We start from the raw sequence: 22,225 nt of genomic DNA, 5'->3' as shown, positions 1-22,225 counted from the left end.
ACTTTTTCCACGACTTCGAACGGGATAATTTTTACCTGTTACAAAAAGACATAAACGCGCGCGTGTTTTTCTTTAAAAACCGGGATAAAAACTATCCTGTGTATGTGTTGCAGTCAAAACTCATAATCGGTCAAAACCACTTTTGACTGCAATAATCAGTCAAAAATGGTTTTGACTGATGCCCTTGGTCAATATCACTATTGACTGATTTTTCCACTCAAAAGTGGTTTTGACCAAGGATGTTATTCAAAATCGGGTTTTGACCGATTATGAGTTTTGACTATAACATAATATGTATGTATGTATGTATGTGTGTACATCAAGGTAATCACTGTAGCATCTTATTGTAGTTTTAATAGCTTCTATTTTACAATTAATTGCGTAGTTGAACGGTTTTTATGGTAGTTTCAAGTTAGTTTACACATTTAACTGTTGATGATCCAATCGATTGTTTTGTTTTTACAGAGTTAACTTAGAAATAGATTTGTAACACAAAAAGCGAGTGTAATTTAATATTAAATAAAAACATATTTATTTCCTTATCAAACCAGAAAAACTAAAAAACGTGAAGAATAGAAACCTTTTCTGGATGTTCTGATGCTTAATGGCTCGTGAAATCAACAACAAGTTCCATATTGAAAGTATAATTAAACAATACACTGAGTGAGTTATAATGTACATTTAATCATCATTATTTTATAATTAAATCTTTAGTTTATACCTTTCTATTAGTAGCTTGTTTTTTACACGTAATGTGTTTACTAAAATGGGTTCTGCCACAGAATAAGTAATAGTACAGGTACAGAAGGATTACTCCGCAAGACGATTTAAATAAATGCGAGTCTTGCTGCGCCGCGATACAGTGGAATTCAGCTCGCACAGCACTACGAACCTACAATTTTATTCACCTACAAGTTTTGTCTCTTTCTATCGCGTGCCTCTGAACTCTTCTTACGCAGTTAGGGTTGCTGTCTAGTGAAAAAATATTAATCTACTTATTTGTAATGAGGTACTTATGTAGGTAAGTATGCATTCATTATGGAAAACCTTGGGAGAGGCCTTTGTCCAGCAGTGACGCATTCTGAGCAGTAGTCATAGTAGGTTAGGTTCCTATACTATCCTAAGAATTATTGATTACCCACGTGGCCAACATACCTTTCAGCATCTTTGGGAAGCGAAAAAAAAAAGATGAATCCGGTAGATTACTTTTCGAATTTAAACACCCGAACGCCGCACAATATTTCTTTCTCTTTATGTCCATTTTTAAATAATACTTCGATCATAGAATTATAATCATACTACAACGCACGCCAGCGTCCTGACGAGCGCGCGCGTGACACTCGACTGATATAATACCCGCCGGCGGGGCGCTTCGCTGTAGGTAATTATCGGATGTACCGCGCGGAGTGAGCCAGGCCTGGTTCTGCTTCAACCACACCAACGCGTGCAGGGTACTCATCTAGCCGTGTAGCATGTAATGTAACATGCAATAAACGTTTTATCTATCTATCTAATTTATCAGACTAGCGGCCGCCCGCGACTTCGTACGCGTGGATCCCGTTTTACCCCCTTCATCTATCTTACGCGGTTTAGATTTTTTCATACAAATGTTTTTTCCCGCTAACTCCCGTTCCCGTGGGAATTTTGCAATATCCTGTTGTAACTAAGCTTTAAGTTTACTAAGGTACCTGCGTGCCAAATTTCAAGCGTCTAACTTAAGCGGTTTAGATTTTTCATACAAAAGGATTTTCCCTCTAATTCCCGTTCTCGTGGGAATTCCAGGAATTCCTTTCTTAGTGCACCTCTACGGTACCTAAGCTACGTCCCTTCCAAATTTCAAGTGCCTACGTTTAGCCGTTTAGACTGTGCGTTGATATATGTCAGTCAGTCAGTTTCTCCTTTTATACATACATATTTTTTTTTCTTTTTATTGTATAACTTATTTGACAGTTTAAACTCTAGGCTAATCTTATGCTACAAAAGGTAAAATTTATACATGTGCCTGAACTAGGAAATTTATTCCTGTATCTCAGGCGAAATAAAGGCTTAACTATACTTTAATTAACTATCATTAGCAAAATACATATCATTATTATATATAAACAATCCACTTACATACAAATTATATTTAAACTAAAAATTTAATTCTATACACATATTACACATTAAGTAAAATCTAAGAATTAAAATCATTTATATTTAGATACTGTATCAAGTGAGTACATAGGCACGAGCCCGCTGCGAGTTGCTCGCGCGTGGTTCGCACAAAGGCGGCTCGCAGTAGGATCCAGGAGCTCGCAGCCAGATACGCGATGACCGTGGACGAGCCCTACTCACTTCAAGGTTGGACACGTTACATGCTACGTTACGTGCTACATGGCAAATGAGTACCCTGCCTTACGGCGCGATCATAGGGAAATGACAGGTCGCGTGAACTGTCATGGGTCGCGCGACCTGTCATTGGATCTGATCAAAGGATCTGCACGCCTTGGTGTGGTTAAAGCTTTATTGTCGATTTGGCACAGTTAACTCATAGAGAAAAGCATGTTAAACTCGTCACACTTCATATATTTCTTATGTCAATTTGACGTGAACTTATTTACATTTATGACGAATTTTCTTGCAAAGGTGTGACGAATAGACTTTCGCCCGTATTCACAAACGATGCTTGCTTAAGTGAAGCTGCAAATCAAACGCACAGCGTTGAAAAGAGCTCTGCGATTGGTTCGTGTGTCACCCTGTGCGTCCACCGCACTGTGAGACCTCATAGTAATGTTTGTAAATACGGGCGTTTGTTGCAAAACAAAACCCCCCCTTAAAATGTTGCTAATAAAATCTTCATAGTTCTGTGTATAATAATAATTAATGTTAATGTTTACACAGGAGAACCAAAGTAACCGACATAGCTCGCAGAATTGCTAAAATCAAGTGGCAGTGGGCGGGGCACATAGCTCGTAGAGACGATGGCCGTTGGGGCTGAAAAGTTCTCGAGTGGCGACCACGGGCTGGAAGACGTAGCGTGGGCAGGCCTCCTACTAGGTGGACCGACGATCTGGTAAAGGTCGCGGGAAGAGCCTGGATGCGGGCAGCGCAGGACCGTTCATTGTGGAAAACCTTGGGGGAGGCCTTTGTCCAGCAGTGGACGTCATTTGGCTGAAACGAACGAACGAACGAACGAATGTTTACAATGAGAAAATAGCTAAAGGCATTGATGTCTCAATAAATATCTGTAAGGGTCAAACCACGCTTACCTTTACCATGGAACATAGAGTGAAGTAAAGTCGCAAAATGCGAACTTAAATTAAAAAAAATGTGTATTGTGAAGACAGAAGGGCATTAAAGTTCTCATTGGAAACTGGCACAATGGAAAAGGTATTTCCAGACTTAAAGAAAGTCTGTGTTTTAGAGGTAATTATTATTAAGTCATTGATAATGACACGAGTTTATTCCGAGGACCTCTACGAGTTTGTTTCGGGGCTTCGTCTTAGCACTAGAGAAAAGACTAAGTCAATCAAGGGTTAATTTTTTTATGTTCATAAGTAACAAATCTTTTATTTATAATTTACCAAATCTTGGTCAAAATTGAATAAACAACCGTTTTGGAAACCTGTCCAAAGACTCCATAGGCTGTCAGTATGTCAACCATTCACTGCGCCGTGATCCGGGCACATATCAATGTGTTTCACTAACCAGTCGTCGTTTGTTCCGGCGTTTCTTCTCAGCACTTGCCATATGTTTGTCTCGAAGCGCTGGTAGGGCCCAAAAGATAATAAGACAAGTAAAGTGCCCCTTTAGGGCTATTTTTACTGTATTTGACGTTCATAAGTGCCACCAGTGGTCAAAATTGAATAAAATATTTTTGATTTTGATTTGATTTTTGTATAGTGTGGTGTGGCCCTAACAAAGCATTTCCACATAACAGTAAGCCACCGATGAGCATTTTCAATAGAGATAGGGTGAGCATAAATCGCTTGAATCTTTATATTTCGCAACCGCAACTCGTGATATGCCATCCGATACCAGTTGAGGAATCTTGAATGTACCGAATGGTGAAGACGATAAACAAATTGCATTTCTATAAACAGTATAAATGTTAAAGCTACTATATTAATGAAATAAAACACTACGCGCTATAAATCTCTCTCTCTATCAATATAATTTTAATTAGAGATGATTTAAAAAATTCGAAAATTAATTATGATTAAAAGTGTTTATAGCATCATTTGAAGCCTTATCTATATTTCACACCGAGTTATCTATGAACCTACATTGTGATTTGAATAAAAATGGCTAAATGCAGATATTAAGAGTTAATTAACAGATTGTTTCGATAACACGAATGCGGATTACATAAGTACAGTGGTAATATCTTATCTACAGGTGTTTTTATTCGCCTCGTTTATGACATTATTTACAGAAAAATACTTTTAGCTCTGAATAAAATTGCTGGATGAGGGTTCTTTCAAATTAGGCGTTTTGAGCAGGACGTCAGTCGTATCGTGTGTTTGCGAGGCCGCACACTCTGTTGGTAATTGATTGTCATTTTTATTCCAACGCAGTTGTAATACAAATTTCAGTGTGCGGTCCTGCAAACGGACGACAAACGTTCACCTCAAAATGTCTAATTTGAAAAAGCTATAACGGGTCAATGTAAATAATTAGTTTGTTAAAAACGACAATACTTACCAAGAAATCAGAGATACAGCGTCGGCACCCTCTTCTGTGCTCCCAGCGATAACTTCGTGCCCATTTTCTTGTAACTTTCATTTTTAACCCTACATTTTGGTTTCTCATTCGGTTCCACGGGACAGCCCTTCAGCTCCCACACCAGGTTCGTCAAGGATTTAGGCCTGCTCAGCTTCCTGGATCTCTTTTCTGGCAACTTCGGCCCGTTCCCAGAATCCCCAGAAGTCCTGCCACCAGAATGGCTCGAGTCTAAGGTCCCGTCTAATTCCATCGCCTGGTGGATATTCGATAGACTTTTATACCTTATGTTGAAGATAGGAGAATCACCCTTCGTTAACGGACGCACCGGACTAGCTATAGGACTAGGACTCTCCTTGGTCGGAGAATTGCTTTTCTGCCGGAACACCATCCTGCTTTTGTTGTTGTTTATATTGTTCTTGATGAACAGCTTCGGCAAATTGTTCGGAGCTGGTGCAATCGAACACTTTTCCTTGTAAACTGTTACTGGTGTCTCTTTTATTGGAACTGTTGCCTTGCGAGTTCTTTTCTCTGCCTTTTGACAGAGTTGAGGCTTTTTTGTAGGGATGGTCTCTATGGGAGGTGGTTCTGGTTTGATTTCGGTTATTAAAGGCATATGAATAGGCGTGGGCGCTGGTGAAGACGGAGCAGACTCGTGGCGACTTGGCTCGTTGGAGTATGATGCTTTGATATTCTTCGGCAGTGGAGCAAATCCTCTAACGTAGTCGTAGATCTGGTCTATTTCATCGTATTCATCTGGGATGCTGTTCTCGTCTCTATGGCTGCTGTAAATATGACTATGGCGCGTTATATGCTTATGCTGATTGGCAGTATCTGAAGACGCACTTCTCCGGAGGAAGTAACCAGTTTTGATCAACGGTGGAGCGTGTAATGGGGCATTGAGTAATCTTTTGGGGTCACCAAGCTTTCCGTCTAGTACGTGTATCCTGTCGACAACGTCTACGAGCAATCGATTGCACTTTTCGACTAATCTAGAGAATTCCATGAAGTTTTTGATCTGCTCCTCGTTTTTGCATCTTTGCATTTTCAGAGGAGCGGCTAAGGGGAGCGCTATGAGAGCGTTGCCTTCTTTCTGGAGCGGCAGCGCGAAGACGTGGTCTTCTTCAAACATGGACAGCAATCTCAGTTCTGGTACAAAATGGTTGGAACTTTTCAGGCCTCTTGGAGGAGTTCCGTGTACAAGCCTCACTGTAATGGGCAGTCTCTTCGTCAGCAACGTCTTCGCTGTGTGCACTCCGCTGATGTTCTCTTCTTTGGCAATGGCTGAGAACTTTCCTCTCTGGTCTTGGCTCAACAGCACCGTGTCTCCTTTGGAGTCAGTGCATTTTAAATATTTACTTTTACCTAAGAACACTTCGCCTCTCGGCATGATGACTTCGCCCGCGGGCAGGTTTCTAGCCCCATCTGCTGTCACGTTACCATCTAGATCTGTTTTAGCGCAGATCACTCTGATAGGTTCTCTGACAAGGCATCCATCGTCTAGTTTTCTTCTGGCTAGTTCGGCGACCGATTCTATACACCTGACAGCTCTGCCTTCCTCGCTTAGTAGCTCAAAATACCCTTTGTAAGAGTCGGGGATGGCAATCCTTGGTCCTACACTGACCATCCGTCGTCCCTCTTTAAGTTTGATGGCTTGGGCGATGATTTTCTTTCTTTTTCCGGCGGAGACAAGAAGAGCTGTGCTTTGGAGGCTGGGACTTGGGAGGGTTGGGACGCCAAGGCCGCCATATTGGCCCTTGATGATCTTGGCGACGTTGGGGAGGCGATGCTTGGCAGCGAACTCTCGGAGATAGTTGCCTTCATCCGCCCAGCGGGAGGCGGCTACCACGATCTGGCCATCTGTGGCTGCCATCGTGGGCGTAGTCACATCTGGAAAGAAAAAAAAAGTTTGGTTAGATTATATGTTCCATAGTCAATATTCTTGGCATTAAGGGTGGTCCGGATTTCCAAGGGACTTCATAAAACAGCCTTACTTTAAACGGTTGCTATGAATTTTGCAGTGCACTTCGTTTGCCTTTGAATGACAATGTTGACTAGGCTGAAACAGATTACGCAATAATCTAGATATGTTTCCTAGGTCTGTAATAATATTGATTTGGGATCTATTTTGATAAAAGCTGTTACTATGTTTATCTTGAACATTTACGAGTAAATGTAATTTCTCTTGAGCGGAATACGTTGGGTTTACTTTGCTCTCAGAAATTATAGTGGTATTGAAATGAGAGAGAGTATGGAATCATAGTGACAAACAAATTCTTGTATTTTTGCAATGACTTGCATTTATTGAAAGAAAGTTATAATAAAATATCGTAAGCTATTTCAAACATATTCTTACAAATTCATTAATTAATTACTGGCAGGTTTTTAAAAATATAACAAAGAAAAAAGAAACAAAATACAGTTGTCAGCGTATAAACAAATATCCATAAGTTATTTGAAGATAATCATTAAAATACGGTACAAAATCCATTGGAAAAACACGTTTATTTGAAACGTTGATTTGTCAACTGCGAAAAAGAGGCAAGAATCAAAACATTCGTACGGCTCTTAAGTCACTCGTGTTTCTTTTTTAAACAACCGTTAGTATGCGTAATATTTGCAAAAACAATCAGAATTTTTCTTCGTAAAGCTAAAGGTACAGTCACACTAACAAACTTCTCATCTCGGATTAATAATGCTGGTTAGTAGGCTCGTAATTACTTGTAATTTAATTACTCGTAATTTAATTAACAGTATAATATTTTGGAATGTGGTTGAGGTAGAGGGACTCTACCACAAAAAGGATGTAAAAACTTACTAAACAGTAACTGTTGCTGCAACGCAACTCTAGGATCAACTGCTTGACCACCGAGAAAAAGCCAATTAATGAAGGTCAAGTTTGTCCCGGGGGAAAGTCAAACTGTCATTGGACCCGCAACGAAATTAATCAGAAGAACACAGGAGGAGTTCGAAGTTACGATCGACTTTCCTCCAGTGCAAAGCGGATATAATAAGAGACAAAATAAAGGTATAAGTAATCTGTAAGAAAAGTTATACACCATGGACAGTAAGCATCAATTATGGGGACCTATCTTTGTGAGTTTGGTATAACGACAGTGTGTTGTTAGCTTAACAAATGCAATGCTGGTTTCGGGTTTGCGGTACACCGTTACGCAATAAAGAGTTTTCTGGCGAAAACAAACATTAACAACTCAAAGACCTTGCTTTTAACGCGTATGGGACAAAAAACCGGATAAGTGTGAGCTGTTTTATCTTGCAGCAAAACAATATGGCCCCGTATAAAGTTTTTGCATTTGAGCATTAGAATGCTTTTTGTTTGATCTCCCACCATTGGGTCATCCTGTACAATTTATAGTAGTACTGGTAGGGTAAAAAGATTATGAGACATGTAGAGGCTCCTTAAGAGCAAAATGACGATTTGTAAGAACTATTTATTAGTCCAAACAAATAAAGAAATTTTGACTTTGACTTTGACTTTGAGTACACTAGCGGCCGCCCGCGACTTCATACGCGTCGACCCCGTTTTACCTCCTTAGGGGTTGAATTTTGCAAATCTCGCCGTAAAAACCATCCTTGGACTTCAACCATTATTAAAAAAAAAGAATTGGTAAAATTGGTCCAGGCATTGTTGAGTTTGCGCTTACCAACACAATTTACGATTAATGTTTATACTATAGATTTGTTGTGAGTAAACTAATAGGCCTTAGAATATAATATACTTTCAAAATAAACAATAGTCTTATGATAAAAGTTTCAATTTATAAACTTGAGGATTACTGTCATGGTTCTCTTCTTAAAACTTGTACGAAACCCTAAAATTGTGCGAATACTTCATATGAAAGACGACATTCCGTCTTGTATAATTTAAGAATTATTTTGATCGTATATTATACTTATGTTGATAAGGAGGCTTTCAACCCTGTTAGCTCTATAATAATACAAATACCTGAGGTTATGCAACCAACATAGCAGTAGGGGAATGGATGGATGGCCGTACGCATATAAATAAATAAATAAACTTTGTTCATAAATATCATTCTCTGGGATGTAAAAACCACAACTTCAGCGGTATAACATATGGTGCCGAAGTGATACTTCCGAGAAAATTTGATAGCCATGCCCATGTCATCCCATCTTTAGCCGCCATTTGTTTTTATTAATAGAAAAATATGATTGTAGCAGATGGATTTGAGTTGGACCGACGATCTGGTGATGAAGGTCGCGGAAAGTACCTGGATGCGGGCAGCGCAGGACGGGTCGTTATGGAAATCCTTGGGGGAGGCCTTTGTCCAGCAGTGGACGTCATTTGGCTGAAACGAACGAACGAGTTAGACGTATGTAAATGTGTTTCTGCCTGCTGCATCGTTATTTCTAAACGGATGAGCCAATTTAATCTTTTTTTTTTGCAACTTGTATTATTATTTTAGAACTATTTTAGAACTAATCTTGCTTTCAGGACGGCTAGCACGAAAAACTTTCGAGTTCGAATCGTTTGCGTATTCGAATCGCCATCAAAAGATTTAGTACGAAAACTACAACTGCGCGCTTGTGAACGTGTCGTAAAGTGAACTTAGTATGAAAAATGGTCGCACGAAACTTATTCTGAGAATCAAAATTGACACATTATCGTTTAATTCGAAGGATGATTAGCGAGTTTTGTCGAATACGCAAACGATTCGAAGACGAAAGTTGTTCATGCTAGAGGTACAGGGCTGAAATGTAGATTTTTAGAGCAATTGTGCATTGTAATTATTGGGTTACGCTCTCAATAATTGGTTCAAAATTTCAATTTTAGTCAACTTGATAGAAACTCAACCATACGCATAAAAATAATAAAAACTCCATTGGTTTGTCCATCAGCTGAGCGGGTACCGTTACGTCATAAAATGTTGTAATTTTGTGCTAAAAACTAAAGAGCTGATACGCGGTTTGTTTAAAGCCAGGGACACAGTGAGCGCAGAATATAAATTATGCAGGTCATTTTTTTCAGACTGATTGACACAAAATTTTAATTTAACACAGAATTGTCACAAAATAAATACAAACATATAAAAAATAAACACCTGTGCTGAATTACAGGCGAGTATTTCCTTTCACTCGCAATCAAATAAATAAGTTATTGACAACTTAATAATCAATATTATTAAGTTAACGTGTCACATAGACTAGTCAAAACTCAAAATTTTCAGGCCTGTAAATGCCAATCGATAGGCCCCATTGAGTTCTTCAATTTGAAGCCAAAAACAGAGCTAATAGCTCAACATGGGACCAGAAAAACGTCAAAATACTTCGTACGAGTACGAAAATATCCGAATATACACCTTTTTGCTAATGTACGAGTATAGTACTAACTTATTTTGACATATTTCCCATACTGAAACTGTCAATGTGCCGAACTTATTCTTCAGTTAAAAGTTATCCGACGATTGAAAAATCAGCCCTTGAAAGACTAAAAAATACATCGCGCCCATTGTGCCACCAGCCCGTATGCGCCGGCGCGTAACGTAGTGTTATTCGGCGTTACATCAACGGCATTGTCCCTGTACGTTGACCTTAAACTTGCGGTGATGCCAGCGAGCGCTGTTACGTCACATCACAACTCGTCTGTGTTTTTCGTGGGTTATAGACTTTTTCGTAAACTGGTCACATGGAAAATAAGTCAATAAATTCGTCACAGTTATATTATCTAACCTGTCATTTTGTGCGAATTTTCGAATTCGTTTTTAAATTGGGGGAACTCTATGGCTACAGACACAGACAGATATTTTAGATTGGATTTGCACTAGATATTTTAACTCGCATTTCTTAGATTAATTATTATGTTTTTATACGTATTTTTGTTTGAATATTGTCTCGTGGTTTAACGTATGCTTATTCATGTTTATAACAAATTTGTTTTTAAATAAATTATATTTAATGCTCACAAAAGTGTGACGAGTTTACTTTATAGCAGATAACCCCTTTTCGTTTGCACGAAGCTTTGAAGTTTCCAGGTATATTTTTGAAAATGATCTTGCATAATAAAGTTGTAGTCATTTAAGAAGCTATTATTGGGTCAAAAAGTAAATAATAAAAAGTTATTACGACTGTACCTATGGGAACTTAGTCCAATATTGGTTTCCTTGTAGCTTTATGTTGCTTTTTATAACCAAACTATAAATTTTCCCTTAGGCCTACAAAAAGACCCTTAAAATTAATTAAGTATACAATTCGCTCACTGTATATTTTACTTTCCTAAAAACTTTAATTAATAATGTGCGCACGTCCAATTAGTGGCCGACTACGTTTTGTATCTTTCTTTCGTATTTTTACCACATTTGCCTTTTGTTTTTGTGCGAACTAATGAATTATGTGCACTCCTGGCGATGGAAAGGCAATGGAATTTTAAAATTATTTTAATTGATAAATGTAGAGTTCAGAAAAATTCATTCATTTTTGTTGGTGTCGGCAAAAAATCACACACAGACAGTTTTTTATTTGGATAATGTTTTCAAATCGGCTTTTACATTTGATATTTACATGCTAGTTGTGGGGGGAGAAAGTAGAATTTGACCTTGGCACATTAAGCTACACAAGACAATATCTTATCCTACTAATATTATAAATGCGAAAGTTCGTGTGGATGTTTGTTACTCTTTCACGCAAAAACTACTGAACGGATTTTGATGAAACTTTACAGTATTATTGTTTATAACCCAGAATAACATATAGGCTATAATTTATGACGATCTGTGACCAACTAAATTTAACGCGGGTAAAACCGCGGGCAAAAGCTAGTTTAGTTATAAATAATATAGGCTATTTTCCAAGAAATCATAGAAACTTCTGATGCTGGTTGACAAAAACTATAAGTAACTAACAAGAACAACATTACATCAGATTTTGTAAAATTGCAACTAGATTAAGATGCCACAGTGTATATTGACGTGCTTTTATTTGTAACACAAAAAACATTATCAATATCAAAGTCTGCAATTCCCAAGAGCAGATAAGCAATCTGCCTTCGCTTATCAATACAGACAATTGCAAAGAAATCGTCCACAAACCGAAAGATCACGAGTCGACTCCGACATTTTTCTATTGGAGTGTACATCACGACTCCGTCGCACGATTAAACCTATTGTGGAGTTAATATTGTGGGTAACTGTACTCGATCGCGGTAGACAAATAAGGAGCTTCGGTTGGGGCCACTAAAACAGCGGGCTTGTTTATTTATTTATTTTAGGCTATGTTATATTATTTTACTTGTACGCGGTTAAATAGATTTTTTTATGCAGAACAAGGCAGGTATTTGACCGCAATCGCACCTGATGTTAAGTGAGATGCTGTCTAAGATGGTATGTATCTGCCCTGTAACTCATTCACTCTCCCTTTTCAAAGGAGAAGGCCCGGATTATAGTGTTCGGGTAAGACAACAGCAGGAACGAATTCCAGTTCTTGTTCGCATTATAAAAGAGTTATCGAATCGCTTAGTGCGAGCTGGTGGAATGTCGACCTTGGGGTCTTTGTGCAGCACGGGACAATTCTCACCTCTCGTTCCCACCGCTGCAACTCCTGTGTAGCCAGGACCTACAGCTTGACCGCCAAAAAAAACCGTGAGGGTCAAGTTTGTCCCGGGAGAAAGTTAAACTGTCATTGGACCCGCAACGAAATTAATCAGAAGAACGTAGGAGGAGTTGGAAGTTAAGGTTCGAATTCCGTCCAGTGCAAAAGTCTTTGTATAGCAGTAACCGTCCTATTGTCACCAGTAACTTACTCCCCTTATTAATAAAATTACACCCTAGTTGAACTCTGGCTTAAATTGTCCTTTAGTATGGAAATGACATTTTAATCCAAGGTTCATCCTAGGTATAAGTTTTTATTACTAACCCGGGACTATGTTTTTTTTACCTGTTACTTAGGGCGTTAAGAACCTAGCTAACAGACTTTCAACTATTTATCTAGTTTCGTGGCCCCAAAGTCCAAGAATCGCTCTCTGCCCGTTACATGGGGTTCCCATGAACGTCTGATTTATACGTCTCGGCGTGGAGCCCCAATTTGGACATGTCATATTTATGTGCCGATCCGTAATTATGCTTAGATTTTATTGGGCCAAATTGTTTTATAGTCATATCATTTGAATGTGTAACTGGTAGGCGGATAGAGCAATGAAATCATTATAAAACCATTGAATTTTGCCGCTCATATTAATAACTAGCGGCCGCCAGCGACTTCGTACGCGTGGATCCCGTTTTATCCCCTTAGGGGTTGGATTTTGCAAAATCCCGTCTTAGTGAGCACCTGCGTTCTAAAAGTAATCCCCATGCAAAATTTGAGACTCCTAGCACTTCTAGTTTCTGAGATTTCGTGATAAGTGAGTCAGTCAGTGACCTTTCACTTTTATGTATTTATTTCAATTAAAGCTTATGGATCACGTATAGGAAAACTTGTCTCACTCAAGAGGTACCTCTTTGACATTGGTCATCATCATCATTAACATCAGGTTACTTAGTTTCCACTACAGGAGCTCGACCTTGTCTTCTAACCAGAGGTAAATGGAGAAATGTCCCTCCTAATGTCTGAAAGTCCTCCACCTCGACATGAGCTTACCTGGAAGTCTTTCAATACACTTCGGACGCAGGTCGGCCGTAGTAAGGACAATCTGTTCAGGTGGGGATCCTTGGATGGGTCAAACTTGGAGTGCAAGTGCAGTTTTGTTCACCAGTCGATGAAGCACATGATGTCGTGCCCTGCGTGCCCAAACAACTGCAACGCCACTCTTGTAGCGGAGTTTTGGGCTAACACTGTATAGGATTGTTGTCGACATGACAACAAGAAGAAGAATGGAGGATTTGGCCTATAGGCCAATTGGGGAGTATACTCCCCACGCTGGCCAGACGGGTTGGGGAGGTTAATGTTCGCATATTTACCCCTTAGTCGCCACCCGTGAATGTCGTAAGAGGCGCTTACGACATCCTGAAGTAGAGTGGGAGTTCCTAAAATTACGGTTAGGTATTATACCTACTGTATTTTGTGCTAAACGCTAACTAATTAACAGTGAAATAATACATTATTATCGGCGGCCTTGTTAACCGTGTCAGTCACCGGATATTGTTATGCAAAATTGTCGCTTAACTAAGTAAAGTACCGTTGTTTTTACAAAAAACAATAAATTAAGAGCCTTGAAATGTGGGACATCTTTATGTTTCACGCCATTCTTTACTAAGTGCCAAATTTTGGACTGTATTAAAAAGTATGTCTGTCTGTAATATTGAAGATGTAAATTATATTAATCGGTTGTAAGTTAGTGTGTGTTTAGGTGTCTCTAATAACAACTTTTTGGAAAAATAAGATGCTGAAAAACGCTTGGATCGTAAAAGTAATGTTAAAATAACATATACTAGTTTTAAAGTGATCTTTCAGCTACAGACTATCAAATGAACGACCGATGACCATTTCTTCCTTTCTGTCTTCATACCAATTTCGATACTAATTCTTTGTTAGTTTCTATCAAAATTACTATAAAAATCATCATCATCTCAAGCGAAGCTTATAAATGCATTTCAATGGCTAAAAATTTCTTAACATCTTTTTCATACAAGCAAACTCCGGTCTTCATCATAGCTCAAACAATTTCCAATTACCCATAACAAATTCTTTAGCCTTATTTCTATACAATAAGACATATTTTCGCACCTCAATTGCTCCATAGAACATTGGCTGAATGAACAATCGGTCCTCGCTCTGTTTGGTTCAAGTTCGAGGCCCGGCTAGGGCTGTCAACTTTACCAATACTATTATTTATTTGAACGTGCATCGAGTGTTAAGTGACTTCGTTATTCTGGGGCACAATTTGGTACAAAAGACTACTGACTGGACTGATTTCTGGTGAATTACAGTGTCCTTCTCCTGCAGTGAAGACTAAATGAATCTGATGAAGAACGCAAAAACATTATTTAATTTCTCCATTTCTGTGGTCTAGTTTTAAGAACACTTGGTCGCGGATTCGATTCCCAATGAGGGCAATATTTTCTGCTGGGTATGGTAGGGCTTATTCTAAGTAGGTACACCTGGCAAACCACCACTATCTTACATAAGTAACACAAAAATGGTTTTAATATTGATGGAGTGCAGAGTTTGAGGTACGTTCCTCTGTGTTTGAGGATTTCTGGTGAAGATTCCACTTTCAGTCTGATCATTACTTTCTATCAGGTGAGATGCGGCCAAGAGCTTCCTCGTTGTGGATATAAAAATACATTGATTCTTGAAGTTGGCAACCCTAGACCAGCCAATGAATGTGGGTAATGAAGCGTGCTGATTCATAAACTGAGATAACACATTCTCTCAAATGTATAGAAATAGCGAGTATTTCGACCATAAAAATGAGTTCCTCAAAGACGCTACTTTGTATATATTTCATGGCGTTTTAGATAGATAAAATACTTTATCTAAAGTGAACAATATATCTCAATTTCACGTGGGCGAATCCGTCGCCGAAAGCTGATATTTTGTTGTTATAATAGTCATATTCATATATTTGTTTGTCTATCCCGTTATAGCGATAGCCGTCATATAGCTTGTTGACAAAATTTTTTTTCCGATTTCAGACAGAGAATTCAGACTCACTTGGCTTTTGGCTACCTAAAAACCTTTACAAATTACTTTAGCTACATTAAGTCCAAATAGAAACAATTAGTTTTTATTTTGACCCAAACGAATGGCATAAAATGTTCTAGCTGCATAACATCGTAACTGCACTTACGATATTACGCATGTTCCAGTGAGAAATCGTGTGAAATGAAGGAGGCATCTCATCAATACGGCTGTAAAACACGGCCACGACACGCGATCCGAGCCGTCCGGTGCCGGCCCGACGTAAGTGGGCATTTCTTCCTGCATTAAGCCGCCGTGGTGTGGTGTGAGGCACAAGTCGCGGCGTAATAGACGTAAGTGCAGTTACGACTTTGTTTATAGGTAGAGTAAGAAAGATCCCACCAAAAACATTCTGTAAAAAACTAGCCAAGTCTCGATGGAGCTGCTTGTTTATCTCTAAAAAGTAATGAAATCTAGACAAAGTCGTGCCAAGTCTATGGTTCCTTACTGCGATTTCTTTATTATTATAGTTAATGTTGTGTGACTTGGCCGTTGAAGGGTGACAAAACCAGGTGCTCCATGACACCATTGCACCAATCAGTCGCCTGAACCGCTACAATTGAAAATTGAAAAAATGAAAAATTTGAATTTGAAAAATGGAAAATTGCCACTTGGAAAACGTTGATTCAACAATAACCAGTCAATTGTAGGTTCATTAAAGCTGCGTATTTATAATGTATGATTATCTTAATAAAGATTGTTCAACGGCCAAGTCACACAACATTAACTATAATAATAAAGAAATCGCAGTAAGGAACCATAGACTTGGCACGACTTTGTCTAGATTTCATTACTTTTTAGAGATAAACAAGCAGCTCCATCGAGACTTGGCTAGTTTTTTACAGAATGTTTTTGGTGGGATTTCACTTCTTTTTGTAGAACGTGGCAAAATTATTTAACGTCGTCTTTTATCAACATTTTTTTACGATATTAACCTAAGCGAACCTTACAGTATAATAAACGAAATCAACGAAATGCAAATTACACAACATTCAACTTAATCGACGACTTTCTCTAGAAAATAAAAAAATCTGGACACCGCTTGCTAGTGCTAGCGCCATCTAGCGGTGAGCGATACAGGCGAACACCACGGGGCCGGAGTAGTATTGATTATGAATGTGGTTACTCCAGATCTTCGATTTTCCTAGTTTTTATAGTTTTCCCTTTATGTGGCCATTAAACCCTAACTCTGTACCAAATTTCAGCCCTCTGAGTTAATGGGAAGTACTAGTTCTATTTTGATGATCATCAGTGAGTGAGTGAGTGAGTGAGTGTCGTAAATGCGAAACTTTGCTTTCGCTTAACTTCGGAACTAAATGACCAACAGACTTGAAATTTTATATTTAAAGTATGTGATTATAGCTTACTAGATGACGAAAATTTCTGCGTTCTGGTCTTATCCAGAGGTTCTCAAATAGGGGCCTGAAAATGCGGCGAAATGGTTCCAGTAAAGGATGGTACGGCAGTGTTTGCTTCGCGCTCGACTTGGCGGGGGCACTGCCGTGCCCCCAGATTCAACTTTCAATTTAACATATTCTCCGTGTGGTTTCGGTAGAGTAAAATAGAACCATCCCGCACTTTCCTGTGGATATCGTAGATACAAATTATTTGTTTGTCTGTCTATCTGTCTGTTTTTCTGTCTTCTGACGGTCTGTCTGTTCGCTCGTTCGTTCGTTTGTTCATCCATACATCCATCCATCCATTCATCTATTCATCCATTCATTCATTCATTAATTTATTTATAAATAATAATATGTAAATATCAGGCCCCGAACCATCTGGCCAGCATAGGATGTAGGCCAAATCCTCCATTTGGTTCTGATAACTTAGAAGAATCATCTCTAAGTAGTAAATTAGATAAGGTCATGCTCCTGCAGTGGGAGACTACCTGTTCGTTACTTCATTTCAGCCAAATGACGTCCACTGCTGGACAAAGGCCTCCCCCAAGGTTTTCCACAAAGACCGGTCCTGCGCCGCCCGCATCCAGGTACCTCTCGCGACCTTCACCAGATCGTTGGGCCACCTAGTGGTGGGCTTGTCCACACTAGGTCTTCCACGTGGTCGCCACTCGAGAACTTTTCTGCGAGCTATGTGCGACTACCAGATACTTCATCATCATCATCATCATCTCAGCCATAGGACGTCCACTGCTGAACATAGGCCTCCCCCAATGACTTCCACATCGCACGGTTGGTAGCGGCCTGCATCCTTCATCTTGCAGATACTTCAAAAACTCTCATAAAACGCTACCTCTTGTGCTTTAGTCCTTTCGTAATCTACACAGAATTGATTGAGACGAAGGACTAATTTAGCGTTAATTGACCCTTAACGGACCCTTAACTCGCGTGTAACGGGGCCTTAATGCATTAATTGTTTTGCCGCCGCAGCCTGGTAGTGCTTTCTGAGATTTGTTTGGTTAATTTTGAGAAGGACGTGAAATAATGACAGTTTAAAGCATGATTTCCTGCTTTTTTTTATACTACTGCTAGCTTTTTCTACTTGTATTTAAAACGCACGATATTAAAAACACCCTAACCCAGTATCTGTGTACCAAAGGGTGATTTTGCAAACAGTTTCAAAATTTTTAGGAGCCACTGAGAATCAGTAACTTAATCGATCTACGTAAAAAACTTTTTTAAAAATATTTATTTATTGTTATCTGCTGCGTGCGTATTCAAAATTGGCACACATGGATAATTTACTTCGTTCATAGAAAAATAAGCACACACAGTTAACTACAAAGCTTAATAGATTAAAAGCATTCTAGTGGGCGAAAATAAACCTTAGCCCCTTAAATGAATAAAACACCTTTAAAGGTCGTCTTGAAATTGTACATAATGACTGTCAAAACTTTAACACCTACCTAAATTATTTCGTCAATCACTGATCAAGTGTGCATAATTTAATCACATCGCGTCTTTTATAAAACTCATCTGATGATCAAAATGAAGTGTAAGATTATACTTAACTATAATTATAAAATTAGATGTTGCTTTCTGTATTAAGAAGCCTTCGATCCAAGGCTTAGCGGGGTATAATTATAAATTAGATCTTTATAGTGATCAAGCGAACGCATGATTGGCATAGCAAATGATTTCGTTTGGTAATGATCTATCTCGTTATAATCAGTAATATCAAAGTGCTATTAAACCGTTATCGTACTTTCTTATAATTTTTCTTCATAATTCATAATTATCTATAAACTAACGGCCGCCCGCGACTTCGTACGCGTGGATCCCGTTTTACCCCCTTAGGGGTTTAATTTTGCAAAATCCCGTCTTAGTGAAGCACCTACGTTTTAAAAGGCAATGCAAAATTTGAGACTCATAGCATTTGTTCGTTCGTTCGTTCGTTTCAGCCGAAAGACGTCCACTGCTGGACAAAGGCCTCCCCCAAGGATTTCCACAAAGACCGGTCCTGCGCCGCTTGCATCCAGGTACCTCCCGCGACCTTCACCAGATCGTCGGTCCACCTAGTAGGAGGCCTGCCCACGCTACGTCTTCCAGCTCGTGGTCGCCACATAAGAACTTTCCTGCCCCAGCGGCCATCAGCTCTTCGAGCTATGTGCCCCGCCCACTGCCACTTGATTTTAGCGATTCTGCGGGCTATGTCAGTCACTCTGGTTCTCCTACGGATCTCCTCATTTCTGATTCGATCACGCGCAGTCACGATAGCATTTGTAGTTTCTGAGATTTTGTGATCAATCAATCAGTGACCTTTCGTTTTTACCTATTGTATACAAGTATACTCATTTAACTCTTTGTGTGCTCTTTTCGGGAATCGAACCCATGAGTTTATAATGACCATTAATGATTTGAATGTTTATTTATTTACTTGGTGAACATAAGAAAATGGTGTAGGTATATTACTTGCTCGTAAAAAGTTGAGCTGGAATTAAACCCAGATCTAGTTCAGTTCATGGCATAATATATGGGATATTCTCGTGCCTATTTTATGGGCCCATAACGCCATAGGTACTTAGGCTGTCGATATGTTACGGTCAAAGTGATAAATGTGAAAATTATGAATAATCGCCGGTTATTATGAATAATTACCGCATGATTGGGTAAATGTGATTAATATGAGGTCATTTATGTGTGTATAAAACTAAATAGGCGGCTTAGGGGTGGCCCAAGGGCCACCCCCGCCGCACCTTAACCTATTTTTCACTTTAAATCAAAAGATTATGTTATGGGCATCATGGAAAATTAATATTATGCAAGAAACATTCCAAACTCATTATGCAAAATTATATTAATATATGATATCAAAACGTTCAAAAGTTTGGCTGTACACGAGCACGTACACAAGATGTTGTTCTCTTTTGTAAAAATTGTTAGTACTAAGGTTGAATTATTAAATAATTACTGTTAAATGTGATTAATTTATCACTTTTACCGCGACTTTCGGTAATTATTCATAATAACCGGTTATTATTAATAATTTTCAATTTATTACATTAACCGTAACAGATACACTACTACACCAGTGCTATGAGACAGGTTAAGGACAGAAGAATAAGAAAAAAGAAGAAATTTGAGGGTTACCCTCGATTTCCCTAGGATCCCATCAACACACGTTGACTTGGTGACTTGGAACACTTCGGAACACCTTGGAACAAAAAAATCTTGGAAATCGGTTCATAAATGACGGATTCTGCGGTAACATACATACAAAAAAAACCTCGAATTGAAAACCCCCTCCTTTTTTTGAAGTCGGTTAATGAACTCACACTAACCAATATGCATGATATAATCACTGTTTAATTTCAATCTGCCTCAAAAAATTTGCCTCTGACTATGACTTTAGGTAATTTTGTTTGGCTGAACTTTTTTTGTGTAAAATTTTTGAGAATGTGGCCTATTGTGAACACACCTTTACATAATACATTCCAGGCCACAAGCACAGAATAAGTAATAGTACAGGTACAGAAGGATTACTCCGCAAGACGATTTAAATAAATGCGAGTCTTGCTACGACGCGATACAGTGGAATTCAGCTCGCACAGCACTACGTACCTACAATTTTATTCACCTACAAGTTTTGTCTCTTTCTATCGCGTGCCTCTGAACTCTTCTTACGCTGTTAGGGTTGCTGTCTAGTAGTGTCTAGTAAAAAATAATTAATCTACTTATTTATTATGAGGTACGTATGTAGGTAAGTACGCATTCATTATAGAAAACCTTGGGAGAGGCCTTTGCCCAGCAGTGGACGTCATTTATTTTGGCTGAAACGAACGAACGCATTCTGAGCAGTAGTCATGGTAGGTTAGGTTCCTATACTATCCTAAGAATTATTGATTACCTACATGGTCAACATACCTTTCAGCATCTTTGGGAAGCGAAAAAAAAAGATAAATCCGGTAGATTTCTTTTCGAATTTAAACACCCGAACGCCGCACAAAAATATTTCTTTCTCTTTATGTCCATTTTTAAATAATACTTCGATCATAGAATTAGTTACTAAAACGCATGCCAGCATACTGACGGGCGCGCGCGTGACACTCGACTGATATAATACCCGCCGGCGGGGCGCTTCGCTGTAGGTAATTATCGGATGTAACGCGCGGAGTGAGCCAGGCCTGCCACAAGACAGACACTTAACAGCAAAAATATATGACCACCCGCTTAGTAGCCATTCTCTACGTCAAGTGCTAGTAAAATGTCTACATACTGTACATAATCAAAATCTATCCTGCGTGTATATAGACTTTGGAAAGTAAATAAGATTAAAAAAGAAAGACTAATGCCCGTTTTCACCATCAATCCCTTATTTTTAAGTGACGCCTATGAAAACAAAATGCCCGGTATGTGTTACCATAGGAGTCACTTAAAAATAAGGGATTGATGGTGAAAACGGGCATAACTGATCTGTTGCAGTGAGCTGAATTAAAAATGATCTACGCTAATTAAAAGAGGAAATATTTGGCTGTCTGTTTGTATTGAAATAGGCTCCGAAACTACTGGACCGATTTGAAAAATTCTTTCACCAGGAGAATCATACATTATCCCTACTAATGAACATAGGCTATAGAATATTTTTCAAAGAGGGATTTTTTTAAGCAAAAATGAGGAAGTTCTTTGCCTGTATCTCACCTGATGGTAAGCGATGATCAGGCCGAAGGTGGAAGCGAGCTTCACCTGAAATCCTCAACCACGGAGGAACTAGCTATCTTACCTCTAACTGCCGGAATACAAAAATTTTGTTAACATTGTTGTTATGGCGACAGACTTGGGTAAGATGTGGTACCTAGCCAGGTGGACTTAGAACAAGCCCTACCACCAACCAAACCGAACAGGAAAATCTGCCCCCACTGGGAATCGAACCTTGGTCTTACCACTAGACCACAGTCATAGGTATAAAATTGTTGTAAACAAAACTATTTTGTTATTAAAATATAAAATGCGTGTGCTGTGCTACACACCTCATAATACAATACGAATAATTTGACCCTCGCGAGAATAGAACCCACAAGTTTTGGGTTGCTTACCTTATAAACACGCGGGTACAGGTTGCTCGTCTCTATCGAGCGATCTGGAACAAACAATCTATTATTAATCGATATGCAAAAAGTATTCGATCATTAACAATCTGAATAATTACATCTTGCATGTAGCATACCTATTATGCATTGAATGTAATGTAACATAAGCACACAATCGACATATTTAATTGTTATTATTAGTAAATGTAAGTCAATAAAGTTGTTCTTTTGTCATCCTGCCTATTTTGTGACTAGCTGAAAGTATGTCGAAAAAAATAAAATTAAAGTAGGTACATTACCATTTTATAAAATTTTACTTAAAATAAAATTTTGGCAGATTTTTTCAAAAATAAAAGTGGACTAATGCGACTCGCAGATTGAGGG

At 38.8% G+C, this 22,225-nt stretch overlaps 1 protein-coding gene across 1 annotated transcript in view; it reads right to left on the bottom strand.

Annotated features, from left to right (window-relative positions):
• Positions 1 to 22,225, bottom strand: part of sano (CABIT domain-containing protein serrano) — a 158,862-nt gene that overhangs the window by 19,584 nt on the left and 117,053 nt on the right. Inside the window, exons 4-5 of the mRNA XM_028315066.1 lie at positions 21,848 to 21,891; positions 4,687 to 6,594 (exon numbers count right to left, since the gene is read on the bottom strand). Of these exons, the coding sequence (XP_028170867.1) occupies positions 4,694 to 6,577 (1,884 nt within the window). The 5' untranslated portion in view covers positions 6,578 to 6,594; positions 21,848 to 21,891 and the 3' untranslated portion in view covers positions 4,687 to 4,693. The remainder of the gene's footprint in view (positions 1 to 4,686; positions 6,595 to 21,847; positions 21,892 to 22,225) is intronic.

Source organism: Ostrinia furnacalis, unplaced genomic scaffold, assembly GCF_004193835.3.
Source record: "Ostrinia furnacalis isolate ACB-3 unplaced genomic scaffold, ASM419383v2 OfSCF4967, whole genome shotgun sequence".
Taxonomy (NCBI): Eukaryota; Metazoa; Arthropoda; class Insecta; order Lepidoptera; family Crambidae; genus Ostrinia; species Ostrinia furnacalis.
The sequence above is the reverse complement of the archived record's forward strand: the minus strand, read 5'-3'. Positions and strand labels throughout refer to the sequence as shown.